The sequence below is a fragment of the Astyanax mexicanus genome, chromosome 16, assembly GCF_023375975.1.
Source record: "Astyanax mexicanus isolate ESR-SI-001 chromosome 16, AstMex3_surface, whole genome shotgun sequence".
Taxonomy (NCBI): domain Eukaryota; kingdom Metazoa; phylum Chordata; class Actinopteri; order Characiformes; family Acestrorhamphidae; genus Astyanax; species Astyanax mexicanus.
In genome coordinates, this window is record NC_064423.1 from 15,060,364 (window position 1) to 15,086,690 (window position 26,327).

A 26,327-nucleotide genomic window follows, 5' to 3' on the forward strand; every position below is an offset into this window, starting at 1 on the left:
AAGACTATCAATATATCTCTGTTTTAAATCAGTTTATTCCCACTTTAATCCAGGCACAAATACCCAGCAGCACACAGGCTCAGTCCTCAGTCACACATTTATTAAATATGTACACTTGATTAATAAACACACAATTAAAACATGCTAGACACCACCACAGCAGTTAAAGTAGAGGTAAGGCTTGCACTGCTGACCTGCACTTATCTTCTACAGTGATAAGAACATGAGAACACTGTCTGCTTATTCGTCTTCAAAACAGAGTTCAAGGTAAAATATCCTGCATAAGCAACAACTCATAATTGTAATGAGTGGCATTCTGCATACATTCAGACAGTACTGACATCATTTTATTATTATTCAGTAACCTGGTGTTTGATTTCTGCAGGGTATTCATTCAAAGTAACAATGTTGCATCTCAGTTCCTTTATGATATGTATATATAACAACCCTCATCACAGTATAGCACTGTTATTTTTTTAATACTTATTTGAACCCCTTGTATACTGAAGTTCCACTGTTCCACTCCAGGACTAGAACCTTAAGGACTAGGACCACCAGGACCGATATGACCTCCTTTACCTTGTTGGAGTTGGTGACCACTTCTTTACAGGACTAAATAGAAAGAAGAAAAGAGAATTCTTGCACAGTTCTTCAAATATGAGGTAGCCCTTTGAGCGAGTACATCAGAGCAGGGTTTCCTGAGTTCTTCTCTGACTGATAAAAACAGTCCTACTCTAGCTGAGGATCTTGTGGTAAGGGTGGAGCGTGAGGGAGGAGGTGAAAGCGCGGATGTCGGTGATCATGGTGGCTCCAGCGAGGGCTGACGTGGGCGGCAGGAAGGTGAGTTTGGACACCTCTCCGTATGAGGAAGACTTGGCTGGAGTGCCTTCGGTTTTCTCTGCTGGATTAAGACAGGTCTGGACATCTTCAGGCTGGTTGTTCTCCTCTTTACCGAAACCAACAACCTGGTAGGAGTAAAGTCGGCGACTAAAATCAGAGGCAGACAAACTGACACACACACACATTAAAAATGATAACAGAAGGGGCTCAGAGTCCAGCAGTCTAAGGAGCTGCCACTACGATCAGGGAATCGCTGGTTCGAAAACCGGTTCATGCAGCTTGCCATCAGCTGACAGAGCCCTGAAAGATGGTGCTCTTTCCCCTCATCACTCCAATGGGTGATGATCAGCACAAGCTGATGTCTCTGAGCTGATGTATCAGAACAGAGTCGCTGCGCTTTCCTCCGAGAACGCTGTGATGCTACTCGGCAATGCTGCATCAGCAGCAGTTAGAAAAGAGGCGGTGGCTGACTTCACATATATTGGAGGAGGCATGTGCTAATCTTCATTAGGAAAAAAAAAAGGTAACAAAAGAGCTGATTTTTAAAAGCCAACTTCTTGCAGACATGGGCAAAATCCCATTTTTTTATTTGTAGCCATACTCCTATTTCAAATGTCACCCTTCCAAGCTTTTGTGATGGCAAAAATGGTTAAGTTCAGCAAGCATGCTCACTGACTTTGACCTAAACTTAAATGTCCTGAACTTAGCTAATCATTTATCATCACCATACTCCCCTAATTCCTTGGTAAAAGGGAGCTGATATTAAATATAGGCTAGCTACTTGTTCAAATTGTTTTCTGTTTAATGTTAAAAACACAGCAGTCTTAGTAACTGCTGCTGTATAACAAGCTAGCTAGCTACAGAGACAGACTGTACCTTTCACACCATAAGGCGCACTTACAATCCTTTAATTTTCCCCTCGGCTAAAGTGCAGCATTATACAGGAGTTTTAGTTTAGCTCTCCAGCACCGAGACCGGAGTAGCATTAGCATTAGCCGCTATTCCCCCATTCAGAAGTTAGTATATCGGACTGTAGCCTGCACGTTTGTCGTGTTGAAAAAAAGCTACGTGGGGCGAACCGCTAGTTAATATCGCCCTGCTTACCAGAACACTGAAGCTTCTACAATGTAGCACTGTCGGGCGGCATTAGCCACTAATGCTAATGCGCCAGCTTTAGTGCTGGAGAAATTCGTTAATCTAAGCTTAATGTAAATAAACTGAAGCGCTTTAGTCAGCCAAAGAAACAGTTTTCCGGAGAGAAATCTGTGTAGACTAACATTGAGTGCCTTTTTGACTTTAAAACAATGTCTTTTTTACTGAATTAGAAGTTCCTTATAGTGTCTGTTTAAATGCGCCTTCCAATCCAGTGCGCCTTAAGTATGAAAAGAGACCAGAAAACAGAAGTTCATTGATAGTACACCTTATAATCCGATTAGCCTTATAGTGCGAGAAACGGTATTACTAGCTTTTTTATGCTTATTTATAGTTTATTAGGTTGTTCTCTGGCCAATCTCTTGTTGTATTCTTTTTAAATTTCTGTTTTCAGCTCACTAGCCTGTACAACACACCTGCCTGCCCCTCATTTCTCATACATAAATATTTCCTCTCACTGTCTCTCTCTCACCTTGTACACTCATGTCAGGTCAGGTTAATTTTATTCCTTCAGCACATTTAGGAGACTACAGGAGCCAGCCAAAGAGCTGTGACATTTAACATAAATAATAAAGATGTTTAATCATATAGTAAAGTGGTCGTTTGTCTGCAAAAAAAACAAATGTACCAAAATGTTTCATTAATCTTGATGTAGCCTTGTACTGTACATACATGAACGCTGAGCTTCCTGCCCTCTGCACCTCGGTGCCCCATGAACCAAGACAGCAGCTCTGCTTTGGTCATCTGCTTCAGAGCTTCAATCTGTCAATCCAGAAAAAAAACATGCACTGTAAGAACATCAATAAAACATGAATCATTAGTTACTGTGTACAATTGAAAAGTTGGTTTATTTAAGTAATTAATTTTAAAATGAGAAACTTCTATATAATATAGATGTTTTACACATAGAGAGATCTATTTTGAGCGCTTATTTCTTTTATTGTTGATTATGGCTTACAGCCAACGAAAACCCAAAAATCAGTGTCTCAGAAAATTTGAATATTATATACGACCAACTGGTGCCAAGTCCTGCTGGAAAATGAAATCCACATCTCCATAAAAAGAAGACCCATGTCATTTGCTGGTGTCCATCAAGTCCAAAATCAGTGCAGTGTTTTACAGAAAATCCTACATCAATTTATGCTTCCCTCTGCTGACAACTTTCATGGGGATGCGGATTTTATTTTCCAGCAGGACTTGGCAACGGTTAAATCAATTACCGTATTTTTCGGACTATAAGGCGCACCGTATTATAAGGCGCACGATGAGTGAACGTCTATTTTTAGTGTTAGTCCATACACAAGGCGCACTGGATTATAAGGCGCACTAAATGTCTCTTAAGCATGTCTCTTAACTGGAGCCATTTCACGGTCCTTACACACACACCGTAAGACTATGTTGAAGCACAGTTAGTATTACTCCGCTACGCTCCTGACAACGGTAGCCGTAACGCTCTGACAGACCATCCGTATTACTCCGCGACGCTCCTGACAACGGTAGCCGTAACGCTCCGACAGACCATAATATTACTATGTTGAAGCACAGCAAGTACCGTATTACTCCGCGACGCTCCTGACAACGGTAGCCGCAACGCTCCGACAGACCATAATATTATGTTGAAGCACAGCAAGTACGTATTACTCCGCGACGCTCCTGACAACGGTAGCCGCAACGCTCCGACAGACCATAATATTATGTTGAAGCACAGCAAGTACGTATTACTCCGCGAGGCTTCTGACTGTAATAGCGTGTTGTGCCGAATTCGGTGAATAAAACGGTTTTAAAACAGAGATAAAGATTGGATAAGTTTCATTTCTGGATGAAGTGATTTCCAGCGCTGTTTGGATATAACTGTGGATTACAGGAGACTGGATTGATGGATTCTCTTTAGTCTGGACGCGTTTTGAAGGTAGGACCTGTGGCTGAGCGCGGGTGTGTGTTCGGGGGGTGGCGGCAGTGACCGGAGCTTACCCCAGGAAAAAAGGAGAGCCTTTTATTACTGGAAACATGCGCTCTGACGCAGCTCTAATTCATGAAACATACATCCTACAGTAAAAGCACAGTTCTGGAATCCGGAGAGCCAGACGGTTCGAATGGTGTATGACATGACCGCATTCGATGAAATATGGACGAACGATAAACGCAAATATGAGAGTTATGAATTATTAAAATCATAACCAAGGCATACTTCGCTCTAAATGTTTATTTTCTGAAAGGATATTCCGCTAAATAGGCTAAATAGCTCAAAAGCAGAGATTCTAAGCTTTAAAATGGTATATTGGATGTCTATATTGAACCTGTAACTGTTCATAACTATTCAGAAACACAGCCAGTTATGAAATATTAAATATTTCTGGCCCGCCGGTGGGCCAGCGCGTGTTAAGAGGTTAACTTTACTTAGAAGTGGGCGCTAAAAAGAAACAGTTTGTGCTATTACCCCAGAACGGGTGGAAAGGAAAGTTTACCGGCACCTTGTTCTGGCCACGGAGCTACAGTGGAAACTAGCTACCCTGAGCCACAGCCGAGAGGCAGTACGGCAGTCAAAGGTAACCGCGCGCTAGCCCAAGAGGGGGATCTTTTTCTGGCGTGGGTGAGGAATTCTGCACAACAGAGCGCCGTGTACCACATAAAATCGAGGTCAGTAAACACAAGCAAAATCCATACACAAGGCGCACTGCATTATAAGGCGCAATGACGATTTTTGGGAAAAAATAAGTATTTTAAGTGCGCCTTATAGCCCGAAAAATACGGTAGTTACTAATGATTAATACTAATGATCTGCAGTTTCACTAACAAAGTTCCCACTTTTTTAAAGGGGTTCTGGAAGTTCTGATTCCTTAAAGCAATAGTTAATTGTAAAAGTTTAGTCTGGGTGTCTTCACTCACACATCCCTTTTCGCAAATGGTTCTTTACAAAAAAAAATCACTCTTTTAAAGCTTCAGTTAAGGAACCTAGTGTAGCACCTATTTTTTTTTTTACAGTGTGTAACATTTACATAAATTAATACACACTATTAATTTATATCACTGCTGTACAGGGTTTCTTCTTAAATCACCAGTGACCATATTTAATGCATTTTCTCACCTCTTTGCTGAGTCGATCAAACACATACTGCTCAGTCACCACCTCAAACCAGCTCCTGTCTACCTCCTCCCCGAGGTGTGTGTCCTCACACTCCTTCAGCTTGATCAGAGCAGTGACCTGTGCCTGATACGCTTCATCTGTCAGGTTGGTCAGCTTCTCTCCAAAGTTCACCAGGAACTCTTCAATCTTATTCTCCACAAAGTCTGTGCTGTGAAATCCAAGCAGATGAAACAACATTAAATGCATTATTAAAGAAGTCTTGAGACATATGACCGTTTATATAGTATATATTGATTTTCATGTAGTGACTGATTTGTTACTGATGTTTTAAAGGGGGAAAACATTCTCAACTTTACCATACATTAATATAATGGGATTCTGTACAATATCTTTCTAGTCACAAGTCATGAAGTGTTCACATGACAAAGGCAACTGAAATTTCCAAATGATCTAAGACCAGTGTTGGGTACGGCACTTTGAAAAAGTAATTAGTTATAATTACTAGTTACTTCTCCAAAAAGTAACTGAGTTACTGAGTTACTCCACTATAAAAGTAACTAGTTACCAGTAAAACTAACTATTGCGTTACTATTGCGCTACCCCCACTCCTTTCACATGTATCAAAGGAGGTATGTGCTAGTCTTCATCCTCCTGATGTTGGGCCATCACTAGTGATAAGAGGGAGTCCTAATGAGAGGGTTGGGTAATTGGCCTTGTAAATTGGGGGGAAAATGGGATAACAATGATGTATGTGTAAATATATATGTACATGCACATTAACACATACAGAAAAAAACTGTTTATTGCGATAAATCCTGGGACAATTTATCGTTCATTAAAGAACGGTTATTGTGACAGGCCTACTGACCTCTATCGTATCTACACTTCAGTGAATTTAAGAAGAGTAAAGACTGACATTAATATCCCTTCTATAAAAGGTAGCAGCCAAAAACCTACCTGAACTTTGTCGCCTGAGTCTCTACAGTAACTGAGAAGCCAAGGACACCGGAGGTGTTTCTGCAGGTGGGGTACACCTGATACCTGTAGGATTAGAAGAAAGAACATCCATCCACTTCCATCAGCAGTCACCATTCAAGGACACTCCGACAGTTAGAGAAGACATTATAATGAACACATTAACCTCAGCATACCCCAGAGTTTCTTTAGTCCTCAGAAAATCAAAGCAGGGTTCCTCCATGTGCATCTGGCCGACAAAAACAAGAACAGCATGCCCGCATTAATAATATAAACATTTCTGAAACTCATGCAGTCACACAATGAATCACGGTTATGAACTCTTACCACTAGCAGCTCCATCAGCGTGTGCTCTCGAAGGTTCTTGAGCCCAGACTGTGAAGAGAAGAAAAAAAAAAAACAAAGAAAATTCATTTACTTAAGTAAAATTTAGGGCATCACTAAGCACTTTATTCTATTACCTCATCATTCAGGAGGAGGTTGTGTAATGGTATAAGGTCTGAAAGATAACTGGATTTAAAGTCCAGTTTTAAAGACTGAAGGTGTAGTAAATGTTTATTCCCACAGTCAACCAGTCAAAAACTATAAATAAATAATAATCTGTCAGAATCTTGCAAAATACAGTGATATAAATTAGTGCTGGGCAATATGACCAAAACTGCATAATTTTCATGACCAAAAGATGGTGGGCTCCGCTTTACATATTACCCTTGATATTATATGTGAGAGCACATGTGATAGTACAAGGTATATGTACAATTACATCTCCCAACACACCTGATTTCACTTATCAGATAATTAAATAGCCCTAAATTAAATAGTCCTTGATTAAAGAATGTCAGTGAGTGTGTTAAAACAGTAAATCCACTAAAATGTGCAGGGCAAGGGGCCTCCAGGACCAGGGCTGAAACAAAAACTGGTGTAGATCAACACTTCTCAGAAGGTCTAATGAAGTCATGATTGGCATGAGGAATACCTGATAATAAACGGTGACCTCAGAGTTGGCGTCGCTTTTGTTGAGGGACTGGACTTTACACAGGTGATGCTTCTGTGGGAGTTCCACCACACGAAAGAGAACAGGAGGTTCAGCCTCCAGAGGCTTAAACTGAAGTCTCCTACAAAATAAAAAACCAAACAGGATCAGAACAAACCAATATGCAGACAGGGAACCTAGTCTTGCAGAATAAAACAGAAAATTTGGGAATTAGAGCTTTTACTCTATAGTTTTTACTATGACATGCTGAACACTCATACAAAATACAACCTCACAACTTATACCAGTGTGGGAGTCCCTAAGCTATTCCCTAAGGTAGTAAATGAGGTTACGTACTGCTACTCCATGACTTTTGGGAAGTTGGTGTTGTATACACACCCATATACCAGTGAAGTTCTTCAGTATACCGGTATGTTTGTACTTGTTTTTACATATTCTTACACAAGTTGCATGTTAAGGTCTATTTATTTAGGTAAAGAATTAAACTGAAACTTAAAACCACATATCTGTATGCAAACTACAAAGACATACAGTAGCATAATAAAAAAATCAGAACTTACTCAACAAAATACTCCAGGAACTCTTTGGATTCCTACAGAGATGGAAACACCACAGTGATGATACCATAAACAGAGTTCTATAGAACAACAGAAATAAGATCACTCCAAAGTGGAGCCTTCTGATCTCAAACATGCGGAGATATTAATCCAGAGTTAGAAGAGACTCACAGCACTGGTGAAGTTCCCCTGCACAAGCCCTTCCACAAACATCTTGGCCTTGAATTTAGTAACAAACTGCATAAGATCATCCACAGTGAGGTTCTTCATGATGGCCTCGTACTTCTGGATGACCGACCAGCGGCAATGCTCTAGAATCTGCAGACGCACATCTCTGTGGCAGAAGAGAAACCAGTGAGCAAGTTTAAAAACCTCTAGAACCAGAGGATGACAAAGAACATCATAGAAATATTTCTATTTTGAGCTGATACTTTTATCCAGAGTGCTAACAAGGATATTCACATAACAGAGATGAGCCAATGTAGTGATACGAGTCATGGAAATTGAATCACAGTCTTCCACTTGGTGTGGTAGCTCACAGGCATGCAGTGGTGTTATCCAACCACAATAGAACATAAAATACGGATAATAAAATACAGTACACCTGCTCAAGCTAATCATTAAAATCTATTGTATAGACCTCTACAGTACATTTATTGTAGAGGCCAACAAGCTACATCAAGAGTAGAGCCATAAACTAAAGCTAACAGCTGAGAGCAACAATGTTATATTGGTTATTAAAGCACACATACTTTCCCAGTCTCTCCGGTTTGATGAGGATGTTGAAGTAAGTCTTCTTCAGCTGTTCAGCAAACATGCTAAACACATCAGGAGCTGCAGTGAAGTCGGCCAGGTAGTCCACAATCAGGTTCAGCAGCAACTGAGGAGATACAAAAGGAACACAGTTCTTTTGTAAAGAGTCAGTACTGAGATGTTGTCCCATGTAGGGCTGGGTATCGAAATTTAATACCAAAAAGGCAGCTACGTACAGCTCGGTACTACAAAACAAAAAACAAACAAAAAAATATTATTTTGCATAAAATACACATAAATGCACCAAATGTGGAAAGCGTGCATAAAAACACAGATCATTTAAGTTGTTCACAATAAAATTCCTTAGGTGCTTGCACTGTCTATCGCTCGCTTGCTCTCATTCGTTCTCTCTCGCTAAATTATAATAAAGTTAAAAAAAAAAAAAAAAAAAAAGGTAAGGACCTAAAAAACACACTATTATTACTGTCACCCTCACAATAATACACAGAACTGGCAGCATTTACAAAAATAAACATGATTTAAATTAAATTTTAGGTCATTATAAACACCACTACTATAAATATTTATTTTTAATTTAGCTGATCTAATGCTGATATTTCTTAAAAATAACTTGTTTAATTCTTAACAAAGCGCCACAAAAATGTTTATTATACTTTTGTATCTTGTTGGAGGAAACAATAGTCTCTCATGGGGACAAAATGAGAATGAGATTACTCACGTCATCTGTTAAATAAATGTAATAAAATTGTGTGAGAATAATTATCGATTTTTTGTATATTTTGGTTTCATTTAGAAAAAGTTATAGAAAAAAATATCGTTTGCTTATCTTTATCGAATTCAAGGCACAGTACTGATACCACTATCGAAAAATTTAAAACAACACAGCTGTAATCCTATGGTCCTGGAGGAAGGTAATTTCCCTCCACTGTGTAATTGTACTCATTTGGAATGATACTTAAAACCTTTTGAATTGATTAATATTAACCTTTTTGGAGTTTGAGACCTGTCAGCCACTATCAGTCACTTCTATATTGGTTTGGCATGCTCTCACAGTTTTTTTTTAAATATATATATATATATATATATATATATATATATATATATATATATATATATATATATATATATATATATATATATATAAGATATTATATATATAATTACAAATGTTATAATATGCTGTGATGTGTTAATACTCACAGGCAGTTTATGGTTAAAGCCTTTGAGTCGTATGACCAGGCCGTGATCTCCAGGGACCAGTTTGTACTCCAGCTGGGCAACATCAGCATCATAAAGAGGCTCAGCCAGATTGTGGGCCAGGACGTTCACAAAGATGTCAAACAGGACCAGGCTTTATAAGACACAACATTTTAAATATACAGAACAATTAGATCAGTCAGGATGCAGTTATGAAAGTATGAAGTTAGTATGAGAGTATGAAAGTTCACAGGTCACTCACTTTTCAGGAGATTCCTGTATAAGTGGAGTCAGCAAGTTAAAGCGGATGTACGCTGTAGGGGGAGAAAAAGAGATTAATAACGAGAAATTCTTTGTCTTTTTCTACTGTTTAATTTTTTTTAAATGTACCAGTGATTTGAAGTTTTGTTTTTCTTACAGTAAAACTCCATTTAGCTGAGATGTGGTTAGCTCATATACACACTTACCTTTTGGTATTTTGAACTTGTTGTCCTTCTTAAACCACAGTCGCCCTCTGCTGTTGTCGATAATTTTGACAGGGAATTCAGTTTGGGGGCAGTCTGGTGTTTTCAGGGTGAAGTCAGTGGCTATAACACACATACATACATACTTACATAGAAGCAGAGTGAGCCATAAACAGATACGAGCTTCAAAAGCTAATTAAAGACCACCACCAGACCACACCTATGAATTTGTTCTCTGCTGGGAGATGAAGGCTGGGATTGAGAGGGAAATCTCCAGCCCACTGATCACTCCACTCATGAGGAATATCTGGAACAGGAATAATCAGTGTGATGATTACTTCAATAACATTAAGTTCAGTTTTATATATAAAGTGATTTTTACAACAAACATGGTCATAAAGCCGCTTTACAGAGAGATACAAATAAAAGCTTCTTAAGAGTAAGCACAAATGTACAAAAGGGCCTTTATTGTTTACTACTTTTATTAATGAATTATTTGTACAATGGGATGCCAGGGATATCAGCAAGGATGGTCTAAAACATGGTATAGATTTAAAAACTAAAAGCAGATTGACTCTGGTATTGGGAGGTCACAGATTCATTTCCTAGGGTTTAAAAATTAGTCACAACATTTGAGGAAACTGATTCTAAAATATGCTATCTAGAACTAATCAGTTCAAATATATACCACAATATTTCAGAGTAGTTCTGCAATAACAATTTTTCTAGGCAATGACAAAAACACAGTTTTTTTTTCCATTTCAAGAACATACTAAGTCGCACTTAAAATACTTTAATTTAATGTAATTAATACAAAAATAGTAAAGCTATATTTAGTATAAATAAATGTTCAAAAGATTCTGTAAAACAAAAAAAATAGATAAATGTTTGTCTATTTTGTAAACAACTTACCTAGATTTTTATTTTGTATAAAATAAGGGGGATAGATTATTGCAAGACACCATTAAATACCTTAAGATACCCCTCAAATAGCGATACATACTGTATGTCATGTTGTATGCATTATTTTTCCATGTATTCCACGTGTTACTACTTCTATAGGTGTAGCTGAAGAAACACTGCCCATATCAGTCTATATTTTAATCAATTGTTGTTTCTTGTAACCCTATATCTTCCCTCCACATAGCACTGCAATTCCACACTTCCTTTTAGGTGAAATTATTTATTAATGATGAATGCACAGGATAAGAGACCACAAACACTAATAATTTAATAATGAATGTTTATATAGATGTATAATGGTCCCCACCTTCCATGCTGTACTGAGTGCCAAACCATTTCTCCTTGAGTAAGCAGCGTCCCTCGTGCTCCGGAGACAGCAGCAGCAGGTTCGCTCTCTCAGGAGTCAGCAGTGCTAGGGCAGGCGAGATCACCTACAGACACACACAGGTATAACACAATGATAAAGATGTCTTTTTAGCAATGGGCATAAATTAAGGTAACCGAATACAGAATGGGTCCGTAAACTTCTGGACACACTGTATAGTGTAAATATGTGTCAGTTATAAGCATACCTCTGGGTTGTATTCAAACATGAGCTGGTGTCCACACAGGAAGTCCTCCTTTGGGAACAGCTGCATGTTCTCACAGATTGTCTCCACAAACTCAATTGGATCCGTCTGTTACAAATGGCATTGTGACAAATCTGTCATATCATCGTTTTATCTTTTTCAATGTTTTGATAATTTCAAAAAGTAAAAGAATCCAACGTACCTGTTCTTGATAATGAAACTCATTGGCTTCGATTTTCTGGATTTCTTCATAAATCCTAAAACACATCACAATGTTGGAGGAAAGAAGCACATTTTAGAAAGAGCTGTGTATGACATTATACACTAAGCTTGTTTGAACAAGAGTGAAGTCTACCTCTGCTGGGTTCCAAGTTTCTGAAGCATCTTTAGGTATTGGAACACCAAGTGGACGATCTACACAAGAACAAACATTCAAACCCATTCAACCATTATAGCAAAGTGCATCAAACTGGAGAACCTGAGAGACAATATAAAATATCTCCACACCTGGTCACTTCATGAGATTAGCATTTGGATGGGATTGGATTGGATAAGATTTTAGCCACATGCATTTACATTTTAAAATGTAGAGAAAGAAGGGTACTACTGTTTCCTGGAGTGTTTTGAGTGATTTTTTTATTTTATTTCTAATTTCTGTCCCATTTTCTCCCCATTTTACAAGGCCAATTACTCAACCCACTCATGCTAACCGACACCACCACCTAGAGTGATGAGGACAATAAGAGTGCCATCTACCCACCGGCAGCTAAAAGCAAGCTACATGAACGGGATTCAAACCGGCGATCTCCCAATCATAGTGGCAGTGCTTTTGTCCGCTCGACCACTCGGCTCAGACTTCTAAATTAGTGTTTTAAACGTGTCTTGGGTGTTTCACACTTGCATTTTTATGTGACTTTATCCATACATAATCTTTGTACTCAACACATTCAGTGACCAGATGTAAATGAGGTTTCTGAGGGTTCTCTGACCTGGGAGACGTTCTGGTAACCCTCATCAGTCAGGGTGATGGAAATGCTGAAGATGGAGTAGGTGGTGTTCTGGTCAAAACCTGTCTCACTATTTCCTCCAAACAGAGCCAGAGCCCAACACCTACACACACACATAAAACAAGTGTCAGATTTGCTCAGAAGACAAATGGATTCTAAATACATAACACAATAAATCTAATCCATATTGAATAAAGCACTGCAGTGAACTCACTTCTTTCTGAGCACGGAGAGAATACTGCCAGCACCCTCGTGGCCAATCAGCCAGGATATGTAGTGCAAAGGCTTGACTCTGTATAACAGACAGAAAAACAGACCTACAGTTAATTTACAGGTGTTTTATGGCTATGGTGTGAAGGACACTGAGGAGAAAGACTGTAACTATATTAAAAAAAGAATGAGAGGTAAACTATAAAAAAATGTATATTAAAAAATATATTACATATTTTTTTTGCCAAGAAGGCCAAAAGCATATTAAAGCATTGATTTAAATGTTATACCCCTTAGCAATAAGAGATTTGTTATTGTAAAAACTCTGTAACAATCTAATACATGCAGGTAAATATAAAAAAGTAAAAAGTCCTAAAAATATTTAATTTTCAAAGCAGTTTGATCTCAGTCCATTCTTTATGTATTGGTAAGTCTCCATTTCTGTGGAAGGTTTGGTTACTGCATAGCATGAATGTGGTGGAGGATCTATATGAAGAGGACTTCATAAATATGAATTTTATTACAGTTTATAGAGAAGTTTATTAAACCCTGTTCACTAAAACCAGCATAGCAAAAAGATCTAAATGTTACATTCACTGATTATATATATTTAAAGCAATTTTTAAAATGTCCAGAGAACTTAGAATTAGGCTTATACAGATTAAAAATATTAGAATTATTAAATATACAATAGCTCTATCTGGACAGGATTAGGTCCTCAAGGGGTCTTGGGGTGTTTTTCTCTTTTATGGGGGGTCCTCTTTGATTTTATTCCTGTCAGCAACGACCATGTATGTGTTTTTCTCAGACGTCCTCTGAGAAAATTACAGGCTGAATTATCTACTGTTTTTACGCTGAACTCTGTGGTCCTCCGGTAAGTTTAGTTCTGTCTGGAGTCACATATCGGAGTTTCATCTCCTCACGTGTAATTACACTTTGGGCGTTTCCACAGAGATCCACGTAAACACGACAGCGAGTGGAAATGGAGGAGCTACTGAACACAATGTCGTGACTGAGAAAGCCAAAAAAACTCACTGTTCCCCCTGTTTTTTTTTTTATTGCAGTTTGGATGCAATAGTTTTATCTCCAAGAAAAAATGGGGGAAATATTTTTCACAGACGTCCCATTGAAAAAGTAATCCTGTCCGGATAGGGCTTATGACTGTGATTGGACCCAGACGGCTCTTATAGCAGGCAGGAAGCTTCAATTGAGACACTGAAGTGAATGGTACGAGTTTACGAATGGTATTAAATAGAGTGGCCTCCTATGAAGGACTGTCTTTAAGGCTGATAGGGCCGCATGGATCATATTGGTTTAGACTTAGTAAATCCCAAATAAAGTCCAAATAATTAATCATCTTTGTTAAGGTAGTTGCAATATATAACCCCCCCCCTGTATTTTTATTTGTGCATCCTTGTTATTTGTTATTGGAATTTGGATATAATTATACACATAGGCGTAGGAACCGGGGGGGATGGGTGGGACATGTCCCACCCAATATTAGAAACAGGTGGATTTGTCCCCCCCCAAAATGATATCAGTTCGCTCAGGTCAGCTGTAATATTAATGAGGAGACAGACCGGACCAATCACGGAGCCGGTTCAGGTATTAAGTCCCGCCTCTCAGTAGAAACAGCCAATCAGCTTGCTGGTTTTGCGGCTCGCAGAGGACAGGCGGTGTGCTGTTGGGGAAGCCCCGCCCCCTTGCTGTGAGATTTAGCAGCGGGACCGGGCTGCAGCAGCTTCAGCTGATTTTAAAACAGATATGGATATACAGAGATTTTTCTAACAGAAAGGTAACGATAGGCTAACCACGTAAACTGTGATGATATGTTTCTGATAGCTGGATAAAAATACACGTCTCTGAATCAAAACACACAGATTAAAACTCACTGTGATTAATAAACTGCAGCTGTGTGAGTGAGTTAGCTTAACTTTGGAATTAGCTAGATTGGGAGTCAAGGTTAAAGAAAAAAAAATAAAATATATATGTAATGTTTCCCTGTACCTGATCAGCTAATCACTTTAATTTTCAAACTGTTTATTCATTTAGGATTACAGGACTTACTGTGAGCTATAATTAACGAAAATGAATTTAACTAACTAGTTATCTAGAAGCTGGATGTAGATGATCGCCAGAATTTAGTACAGTACTTTATGTTTGTAGTTTAAAGCAGTTTTTTAACCCTGATCACTGCCCCAAACTAGTGTTTTCCACCTGATCCAGCTGATCAGTTAATAAACAGTCATTTACTGAGTTTACCTGTTAAAATCCTTTAGCCCCCTATGGAGCCTAAATGAATCATGTATATCCACCAGAGGAAGCTGGAGCATATGCAGAACAGTGTTAATATGCAGTAGAATATGTAAGAACGGGGTTTAGAAACACTGCTGTAACGTGACTTCTGTTCATTTGTATTTCACAGTAAGACCACATATCCTGACGTTTATAAAAATCTCTATGAAACGTAAAGTTACATTCTTTTACATAAAAAGACAAGATCTTAAGAAGAGCTCTCAGTAGAAAAAAAATAAGAGCGCAGGAGAAAATGTAAATATACAACAGAATTGACATGCCAATACATATATTATTTTAAATATTAGGTGATAACTGATAATTTTTGTCATATGTATATAATTCAGACATTGCTTGCATAATTTTTCTAACAACAGTAACTGTAATGTGGAGTAACATGTTTAGGTTGTAAAATCACCTTATAATAATAATTTACTTTTAATTAAAAGTAATTTCCACAAATGTTGTTCTAGGAAACTATAGGGTGGGCTTGGGTTCATATTGGCAAATGTGTCCCCCCCAATATCAAACCTGCTCCTACGCCCTTGATTATACATACTGTAACTGTAACTTTATTTTTCCTGTTCTTTATTCTGTAATATCTGCTACTTTGTATTATGAGCAGGCTTTGATAATTATACTATGTTAAGCAAAATGCTGATCATAAAAAAATCTTTTTTGTAGAAAGCAGTTATGACCTTATAAGCTAGTCTTAAAAACAAAGCTTGATTCCAGATTTTCTCAGATGCCACCACCCAGGGTATTTGTACTTATTGACTAGATTAGGAGCTTTTAATTCAAATTATTTTAGCCAGTTGCTTCTAAACTATGCTGCAATCTCAATGAAGGACCAACAGTTTTTTCCACTAACCTGTAATGTTTGTCCTGAGGAGGTAAAGCCCAGCTGATGGTGAGAGCGTGGATTTTTCTCACAGGAACCACTGCAAAAAGCATCACAATATAAGCGCTCTCGGCCCAAAACAGCACACAAGCACTGGGCTCAGATGGGGCAACACATGAGATGAAGGCAGTACAGACTTTAAAGAACCATTCAAGGTCTTTAGAAGAACAAAGAGGCAGCACTGGCATTGAATTGATTGAAAACTGAAGGTCTTAAACCAGTATCAGGGACTTTGAAAGAACAAAGCAGCAGCTCTGGCAGTGAATTGACTGAAGGCTGAGGGCCTTAAAAACACAATTAGGGACTTTGGAAGAACAAAGTGTTTGTCTGGCAGTGAATTGTCCAAAGAACTGAATGGATCTTTCCATTTTACAGTTTATAAACCGCTCTCAATACAGAATCCAGCAGTCGATGACAGATTTTATTTTGACTTCACATTTCATATGGTTTATTTGGTAAGGAGGAGTGGAAAACATAGAAAAATACATGGATAAAGACAGAAATGACAATAAATGCAGAAAATTAAGGGTTGCATGGGTTGCAGTACCTCTGTAAAGTTTGTTGAAATCTGGTGTATTAAACGGGTCCTGAAGGTTTGAAAAATCAGGCCGAGGCTGACCACTGAGGAGGGGAATGAGACAACAGGACACAGTTAGATGAAGATCAATGCAGCAGTTGAAATAAGCTACGAATACTCAAAGCAAGCTCACTTGTTGGGGACCTTGATGAAGATCTCCCTCACCCATTCCTCTAAAGTGTCCAGAGTCTCTGCAGAAGGATGGATACAAGAAAACAGCATTATCTTATGGCACTAAAACACCTGACAAAGCAGTTTCATTTCAATTAACGGAATCGTTACCAAAATGAATAATTAATTAGATAGAAAATGCTGTTACCTCTGGATTGAACAGTGAGGGTTATGTAATGTGCAGAGTAGTATCTCTTCCAGAATTCCCGCAGACGCTCATAAGTATTTATCTTATTTTCCTTTGGTTCGTGCTTCAGAGTTTGGGCATTTCCTGCACATATAAAACAATGGTTTTCTTCATTAAGTTGGTTAATTATGTATTTATTTTTTATGATTATGTTAAAATGTGCTTTGAGTTTTAGGATAAAATGGATGTAGCGGTGAGTAAATAAAATATACTAAACCACTTTCTATACCAATAAAGATTGTGACTATTTGATTTATTTTATTAGCTTGTACAGTATGTACAGTATTATCTAAAATGATCTACATTGTAGCTTAATAATAAAGCAATGGAATTATTTAGTAAACAAACCAGAACATGTTTTATATTTTTGATTTTTCAAAGTAGACACCTCTTGCTCAGCTTTATGGGGAAATGGCTTTCAGTTCACAGCTGTGCTGAACTTGTCAAGAGTTAATTACTTGGTGCGTTTTGTTCTGGTACCAGATGATCAGACAGCAGTGCTGCTGGAGTTACTAAGCACTGTTTTCACTTTCCAATCTATTAGATACCTCTACCTAGCTGCTCCACATTTTAGATCAAAAGTCAGAGACAGAGGCTTGGCTGGATATTTCCAGCTGGTGGAATATTATTCTCAGTCCAGCAGTGAAACTGGGGTGTTTAAAAACTCCAGCAGCACTGCTGTATCTGTTACAGGAAACCCGTGTTTAATTATAGTACTGCTCAGAAGAGCTGGCTAAAGAGAAACAAGAAGGTGGTCATAACATTCGGACTGTGTATTAAATAAATAAACGTACATTAATCAATGAATGCATACTTACAGTAAGTGAACACTTATTGGCTCACTGGTCTCCAACCCTGCTGCTGGAGAGATCCCTTACCATACACTTTGGTTCCAACCCTAATCCATTTCACCTATTCTAACTAATTACTGCTTTTAGAAGCTGAATCGTGTATTAAATTTGGGTTCTACAGGTCTACAGAAGTATGGTTCTAGACCAGTGTTCTAGAAACACAACAAATCAAATATGTGCAAACAAATATGATCTCACCCCAGCAGAACTTAGTCATTGGGTGGTTGGGCTTTGCAAGGCTTCCAAAAAGCATTTCTTTGCGATGGGAGTCTGACGGTCTGGCTAACTGGTATTCTGCAAAGAGAAAATGTTTACAGATTAGAAATAAAAGAGGAATATCTTCACTGGTCATGTAAAACCATTATATTTCTCTGGCGAAAGTTGTGCTTTACATTCAGTCAGAACATAATAAAGGAAGAATTGACCAATAGAAATGCTGTAAAATGACTAAGAATAAAATTATTTTATTGAAATTCTCCTGTAAACAAGTTTGTTATGGCAGCTGGTAACATACTGACCACTATCAACAGCTTCCACCTCCCTGTCAATAGCGTCCTCTATCATCAGAGGACAGATGAAGAACTGTGCCCACCTGTGCAGAGATTAAGCAAACAACATTAGGCTCAGCTCCTTTACAACTCTTATCAGACAATCAGTCACTCAATCAGGAATGCCCTGAAACCAGTAGTACAACTCTGTCATAACAAGCTTGTTGATTATAGATACTCCTTACCTATCCAGAGCCTCTCTGAAGTACTTCCTCTGAACATCAAACTGAAAGATGGTCCTCTCGCAGTCTGTAGAAGCATTGTCACTGCCCCCGTGTTTCTTCAGAAATGCATCAAAACCATTTTCAGCTGGGTACTTCTCACTACCCATGAACACCACTGAGAGAAAGAGGTCCATCTTAAAACAAACTGTCAATTCTGTCAATTTTCTAAAGGATAAGATCTTTAGAAAACCACCTTAAGCAACTATCCTCAGAAATCTACCTGAAGCTATAAACAAAACTAAATAAATTCTGTGATTAACTGCTATTAATCGCACATGTTCTTTTTATGGCATTTTAATGTAAATAAAAGCAATTATATTTACATTATTTGTGTCAGTGACCACTTATATGTAATGGCTAGTATTTAGTTATGTGCGCACTGTCCCTTTAAGGGTCTCTTACGCTAAGTGTGTGGCATGTGTGTAGCTACTACACTGAGAGTGTAGAGATTCAGAGTGTGTGTTGTGCTGTATCAAATAGACCAGTGGACCTAGCTCTTTTCTTTTATTTATTTTTTACATCATAAATGTGCTTTGGTGCTGCAATAGCTCAGGTATGAACTAAGAAATAAGCAAGTGTCCTATCTGCTCCATGTGCTTCGTGTTTCTCCTGCCCCAAAGCTCACAGTCTGGGTGAGAGCTGAAAGTGTAAGCATGAGACTGGCTCCCGAGCGTTATAACTGGACAACACACTGGGGGATGTCTTGTCTGTCATTGTGCTGTTCATGTTGGAGCTTTTTAGTAAAAAAAAATTAAATTATGAGTTAGGTGGGGGCGATGCAGTTTACAGCAGAAGTTGAGGTCAAACTTAATGTGGCATAATTAATCAGCGTTAATAAAATTAATACGCTGATTGAGAATAAATTGTGTGCGTTAAGGCTTTAATGTTGACAGCCCTATTTTTTTTACATGATACTAAATTGGATTATGTGAATACCCTGACTCATATTGGATTTTAATTCATCAAGAAGCTAACGCCACACAATAAAATATATATTGTGATTGAAAAGAGGGGTTAATTGACAAAATTACTAACTGTAGCTCTGTTAGGCCTGGTGAAAGCACAGTAACTAACTTCTGCAGAAATGGACGGGCTTCCTGAATGGTCAGGCATGATATGGACAGAGCCAGATCATATTTTATGTTCCCAAACCAAACTGTAATATCTTTCACCCAGCCATCATCAGAAAAACATATGCTGTAACCAGTGAAGGTCTTACTCTGAACAGAACCTCAGACAAAAGTTAAATGTTTTACTTTATGGGAAGAGAGAGCACAATAGCAGGAACACGTTGTGTGATATATGATAGGATACAGAGGAAAGGACCTAGTACTGCTCAGTCAACAATAAAATCCTGCTTCATTCTCTGGGTATATTTACATTTACATCATTTATCTAATGCTCTTGTCCAGGGTTCTTACATGCGAATCATGTGACACAGAAAAAAAATGAAGAGTTGAAGAGTCTTACACAAGAACTCCTATTGGTGCAGAGGTGTGTACCTGCCTGACCAGGGAATCAAACCCCAGTTTGCTACAGTGAAGGTGGTGATGTCACATACTACACAAACTATATTCGAAATTTAATGGCACTAATTCAGTGTCACTTCGATGATCTTGACAAGATACACCTTCACACTGCTGCAGTTTAAAGAAGACTAGCATAATTTTGAGTATACTTGTTTTTTCTTATTTCAGTCATTTTTCAGAAAACAAACCAGCAGCAGAGATGTGAGGATGACAGCCACAGAAATAAGGATAGCAAAGACCTGAAGAGTCAGAAGTCAGTGTTTGAACATCCCAATAAGTCTTCTACAGAATTACATGCAACTCACTGTGCTCAAGGAAGTGGGCCAGACCAGGCAGATCCTCAGGATCACTGAAGCTTCCCACACAGATACACAGAGCAGCTGCTGACTGAGACAGAGAAAACATGCGGTGTACTAATACTGCTTTGACATCTCATTCTCCAGATCACATTATCTAAAGTAAAGCTGTCCTTGAAACCAACAATATTATATTAATATTTATATATTACAGTATACTAAAATCATCAGAGATATAAAATTATATTGAGAAATGTATTATATTGAGTCATACTGCAATGCATTGTTCTGTATTGCTGTATTATGATGCCTCAGATAGTGTTTTAGATCGAAACACTATAAAGCAATGGTTTTTATTTCAGATATTGTCCTTGTATTAAGGCAGCCCTATGCTACTCAACTATAAAACACTAAAAAATAATACATTAAACTTCTAATGTACAGCATCTGTTCAGCTACACCTCTTTGATGTATTGAATAACTATACTAAACAGAGACTCGTAATTGTGTAAATAGTTACATCCACAAAAAACATATACAGTCAAAACTTACACAAAAGATTGTGGAGCCTTGGCCGAAGTAATGTTTCCTTTTTCTTCCTTCAAGCATCATTGCACAGTAGAATTGTGCACCTCCTTTTTGACCCATTCACACATTCACACATTGTCTTACGAGCATACAAGCAGTTCCTTCAGAGTAACCTTGGCTTTCCAGGTTTCCTAACCTGCCATTCCTTCTTAATCTAGAGCACTGTAGCAAACTAAAAATGCTGATATTTGATAATGTAATTTTACATTGCACTACATTACTGTTACAGTACTCTTCATAAGGGGAACACAATAAGGAGTAATGGGTCTGGATTAGGTCTGGGTATTGAATATTGATACCAAAAAGGTACTGTCCAAAATGTCTCAGCACTACAGAGTGCCGAAAGTTCTAAAAACATTTGGTGCCAGTTTTCGATAGTTTAGTAAACGTGGAGAGCGCACGCATAGTGAGGTAAAAACTCTGTCTCTTTCTCACTCACGCATGCTGTGTGTATCTCGTTTGCTCTCATTACTGCTGTCTCTCTCTTTCTCTCTCTGCTCACTCTCTCTCTCTCTCTGCTCACTCTCTCTCTCTCTCTGCTCACTCTCTCTCTCTCTCTGCTCACTCTCTCTCTCTCTCTGCTCACTCTCTCTCTCTCTCTCTGCTCACTCTCTCTCTCTCTCTCTGCTCACTCTCTCTCTCTCTCTCTGCTCACTCTCTCTCTCTCTCTCTCTCTGCTCACTCTCTCTCTCTCTCTCTCTCTCTGCTCACTCTCTCTCTCTCTGCTCACTCTCTCTCTCTCTGCTCACTCTCTCTCTCTCTCTGCTCACTCTCTCTCTCTCTCTGCTCACTCTCTCTCTCTCTCTGCTCACTCTCTCTCTCTCTCTGCTCACTCTCTCTCTCTCTCTGCTCACTCTCTCTCTCTCTCTGCTCACTCTCTCTCTCTCTCTGCTCACTCTCTCTCTCTCTGCTCACTCTCTCTCTCTGCTCACTCTCTCTCTCTGCTCACTCTACCCTAAAATATATTAATACAGGGAAAATGATCTAGTGTGACAGACCTAAACCACTTAACAGTATTATTACTGTCCCCTCACAATAATACAGAATTTACAACTGAAAGGCTCTAGTAGCCTGAAGGGTTGCCTGGTTACTGGTTACATTGACCACTATTGCGAATAACACTAAGTTTCTCTACTGTGCTCAACAGTGTTACATACCAAGTATTTAACACCACTAACATAAATTTTCCAATCTAATGCTGATATTTCTTAAAAAGAACTCTCAATAATTTAAATGCATCCAGCAATATGTTTAAGGAAAATATTTGTAGTTTAAAAGTAATGCTGTTATTTTTTTCCCTAACAAAAGTATTGTAGCCTCTCATGTTGACAGTATAAGAGTGAGATTACTCATGTTGGCTGTTAAATAAATACATTTTATAAGGATAAATATAGTTTTTTTTGTATTTATGTGTAGAATAAAAAAAGGTACCAAAAAAGTATTGTTTGGGTATCTGTTTCGAATTTAAAAGTATTGAACCGGTACCGGAATCGAAAATCTTTAAATGATACCCAGCCCTAGTCTAAACCTAAAGAAGAGGAAAAAAAAGACTCCCAAGATTCTTACCTGTTTCTCTGAGCTTGCCTTCTTTTTCGTCCTTACTTCACAGCTCTCATCCGAGCCCTTACTATCCTCACCATGTTCACTGCTGTCATGTTCCTCTTCCTCAGAACTCCCACCCTCCTCTTCATCTTCCTCACTGTCATCCTTTTCAGCTTCTTCTGTTCCTGGCTGCTCAGAGTTATTTGTGCTGTGCTCTCGGCTCTGGTCTGAGATGAGCAGTGCTTTCAGTCCATTGTTGAGCTCAATGTACCTGAAAGAAAGTTCAGTGTGAACCTTAAACTTTATCATGTTGATGTATGACAAGAAGTTTAATGACACTTTATGCAAACCAAATCCATCATACAAAGAAGGGACATACCTGTACTTCTTTGGGTCACTGGGTGATTTGATTATCTGCAGGTCCTCAAGCTCTTTTTCTGCTGCCTCTACATTGTCCCCAGAGGTCAGTGAAGCTCTTGGCTCTGGCGTTGGTGGTGGCTCCCCACTGTCAGGCACAGCTGCTTGAACTGTTCCACTGGAGAAATTAGATTTATTTTTCTGAGGCATGTCTGGAGGTTTGTGAACGTCAGCACTGAAATTACAGACAAGAAAAGTTGCTCTGCATTATTTCATCTTTCAGTGAGTTGTTGGTTGAATTATCCAAGAAATAAGGCAAACATTTTCTGTGACTAAAAACACTAAAACAATATGGATACATATTAGGGGTGTCACGATCTCGATATTTTATCGAAATCGATCGAAATGAGGTCATGGTCTCGAGTATCGAAGTCAAAACGAGAATCGACGATCCCTCCCGCGCGCGCTACGCAAATGGGGCAGCACCAACACAGCGCATCCTATTCATGTAAATAGAGAGAGCTCATGAGCGCAGCCCCGCCCTCAGTTCTGCTGTGTGAGAGACAGCTGCCTTTCAACCACGGAGGAGAAACTGAAAACGGATTTATAGAAATATAGACAGGGCTCTCAAGTTTTGAGTGTCGGCGGGCGTGTGATCACTGTTTTTTATCTGTCCAACGGGGGAGGGGGGGCGGGGGTTGGGCGCGCAGGTTTTGTATCTGTATCTAACGGAGGGGTGGGTGCGCGCAGGTGAGAGCGTGTGAACTCGCTGAAATGCGTGTGTCAGTGTGACTTGAGAACACTGACTATAGATCACAGTGAGGTGGATTAAAAATCTTAAACTTATGATTGACTACACCTGTTGCTTTCCATTGAATTAAAAAAACAACTTTCTCTCAGATAAAGTTAATAATATATCTTTCTTAAAGAAAAAAACTTGTAATTCTCAGGGGCCGAGTCTTATTTTTCATGTTTAACTGTTATAGTAGGATAGAGTTCAGTTTGTTAAGGCTTTAATTGTTCCTATTTTTTTATTTTTTTATTTTATTTTGCACGTTGCAGTTTTAATAGTGCACACTGTTGCTACCAAAAAAGTCACTAGATGGCATTACCATATATATATTAATAAATAATAATAATAATAATAATAATAATAATAAATAATATATTATTTAAATTTTATGAGGCATAAAATAATAAAATGTAAATATATAATAAAAAAGAAAATCGAGAATTGAATCGAATCGTGACCCTCAAATCGGAAATAAAATCGAATCGAGGATTTAGAGAATCGTGACACCCCTAATACATATGCCAGAACAGAATATAATAAGCACAGCCTCTTTAAACAACCTGGACATGGGGTTTCACACTGACTTTAACTGCTCATATAAACATACACAAAAGATTTGCATACACCTACCCATCCATGTTCATTCAGAAGTAAAATTACCGTAAATGCTTAAGCAAGTTCAAATATTCCTTCCTAAGACTGTTGAGGCTATTTGTCCAAGAAATACAGGAGTTCTGCACATGTCTGGACCCACTGAGAAATACAAGCTTCTCAAATTATTAATTTGCGCTCATGTAATAGACATACACGCACTGACAAAAAATGATGCACCAAGGAGGATATTTTAAAATCTAATGAAAATTTTTATGAATTTAATGATTACATACATAAGTGATTTCAGTATTAGACTAAAGAGGAATGTTTATTTGAGAAATGAAAGGAGGCTCTAGGAGCCTGCAGGGTTGGCTCTAAGCTGCATACAAGATGGGATTGGGTTGGTTGTGGAGGCAAAACAGTTTAATATGGCACCATGAGAGTTGCAGCTGGGCCTGTAGACCCTGCACACTCATACGCTGCCAAAGCTGGTGTCCCAGCTGGTCCAATAAATGCTTGATTGCCAATAAATCTGGCAACGGCAGAACGGCAAGGAAGAGATGCAGTCTGGCGGGGACATTCCTGTGAAACTCTTATTGTGTGTTGGTGAGCATTATCCTGATGACAAATACCAGCTAGCGGTCCTAACATGAGATGCAACATGTGGCTGCAGTTTCACATTTTGAATTACTGAAATAAAAGTAACCTTTCAATGATATTCTATTTTTTTGAGATGCATTTTTATAAAGATAAAGTTGCTGAAATCTTGAGAAGTGTAAGGAGTGTCTACAAGCACTTGGACTAGTTGGTGTATCTGGTTTCACACTGTAAATACAGTAGATATATCCACCTGCTTTGGCCAGTTTCACAAAACTAACTTTAAGTTAATTACTTACATGGTATTTTATTTCTACTAAGATGCTTTTAGAAACCCAACAATAATCCTTTGCTCTGTTAATGACAACCTGTAACATATACAGCTCAGATAGGTTGGCTTAACAGATTCTGACAGACACAACATTAGCTTCCTGCTTTAGTTTGCAGCTTTAACTACATTAAACTGCAGTCCGTCTGAATCTGTAGCTAACCACAATATTAGTAACTAAGCAATATTTGTTTATAAACTATACTCAGTCCAGATATAAGGAAACTCTTGCTTTATACACATCATATACTAGTTAATATCCTGTATGAATTAACAAATAAAGCATTAATGACAGAATAAGGAACATATAAAACGTAAGAAACACACTTAGTTAGGATATCTCAGAGCTTACAGTTGAGAATACACTCACATTAATCAAAACTCTAAATATTTAATGCTGCTTATATTGTAAGCTAGCTAGTTACAGTCAGCTAACCTACTGTCCTCAAACGGCAATAAAAACAAACACAGCACGCCAGGTTAGTGAACACACAAATATAAAATAGTTATTTTAGTTATTTAGCTTCTTTAACACACGTAAAGCGCCACTAATGAATCCTCGTTATCTTATCTTATCTTATCTTATCTTAAACAGACACACACATACCTCTTTCTGCTCCTGTGTGTGATGCGCTTACTTACACAGGCGCCGGTGTTCGGGGATCCACTCAGTACGGGATGATTTGATTGGCTGAGAAACGCAGACGCAGTAACAGACGAGCGTCTGATTGGTTGAGCGAACACGAGCTGTTCTTGTTTCTTAGGGCTTTGACAAACGCTTTTAAATAAAGCGCTGAGAATGTGTTTTCGTTTTGTTGACTCGTTTGCTCGGTAACCAGGACATTAAGGAAGTCTCAGAATAGATCTAAAGTTAAAACACTCAAAAAAAAAGTCTCTTGTTCGCGGCACAAAAACGAGCCGCGAAGCGACCGGTTCACCTGCCCCAGTTTAGTGCTGCTCCGGCTGTGTCCCAATCCAGCAGCAATCCAGTGTTCCGTCTATTTTAGCAACCTTGTCAAACCATGCTACCATAGTGTGTATATATTAAAGGTAAAATACAAAATGTAAAAACATCTCTTTTTTTAATTATATATTGTATTTCTTTTTACACGGTTATAACACACTCAAGCAAACGATGACGGTGAGTCAAAAAATGATCAGA

The 26,327-nt window shown here is 38.4% G+C and overlaps 1 protein-coding gene across 2 annotated transcripts; it reads right to left on the reverse strand.

The window, feature by feature from the left end:
- Window positions 1–79: 79 nt before the first annotated feature.
- nrd1b (nardilysin b (N-arginine dibasic convertase)) lies at window positions 80–26,146 on the reverse strand. Of its 2 annotated transcripts, none has more exons than XM_049465627.1 (31): window positions 25,808–26,146; window positions 22,876–23,088; window positions 22,521–22,767; window positions 20,376–20,457; window positions 18,503–18,656; window positions 18,288–18,361; window positions 17,968–18,063; window positions 16,880–17,002; window positions 16,694–16,751; window positions 16,531–16,604; window positions 15,954–16,023; window positions 12,792–12,869; window positions 12,560–12,680; window positions 11,926–11,984; window positions 11,773–11,827; window positions 11,574–11,678; window positions 11,309–11,432; window positions 10,259–10,345; window positions 10,042–10,161; window positions 9,837–9,888; window positions 9,578–9,728; window positions 8,356–8,483; window positions 7,775–7,937; window positions 7,607–7,638; window positions 7,029–7,167; window positions 6,380–6,427; window positions 6,229–6,281; window positions 6,035–6,118; window positions 5,078–5,285; window positions 2,665–2,754; window positions 80–965 (listed from the first exon to the last, which is right to left on the reverse strand). In XM_049465627.1, the coding sequence occupies exons 2-31, from the start codon at window positions 23,061–23,063 to the stop codon at window positions 735–737; spliced, it is 3,294 nt and encodes a 1,097-aa protein (XP_049321584.1). In that variant the 5' UTR covers window positions 23,064–23,088; window positions 25,808–26,146; the 3' UTR covers window positions 80–734. The 2 variants fall into 2 exon arrangements, with proteins under 2 accessions (XP_049321584.1, XP_049321585.1); XM_049465628.1 differs by having other exon boundaries at window positions 25,773–26,146.
- Window positions 26,147–26,327: the final 181 nt, after the last annotated feature.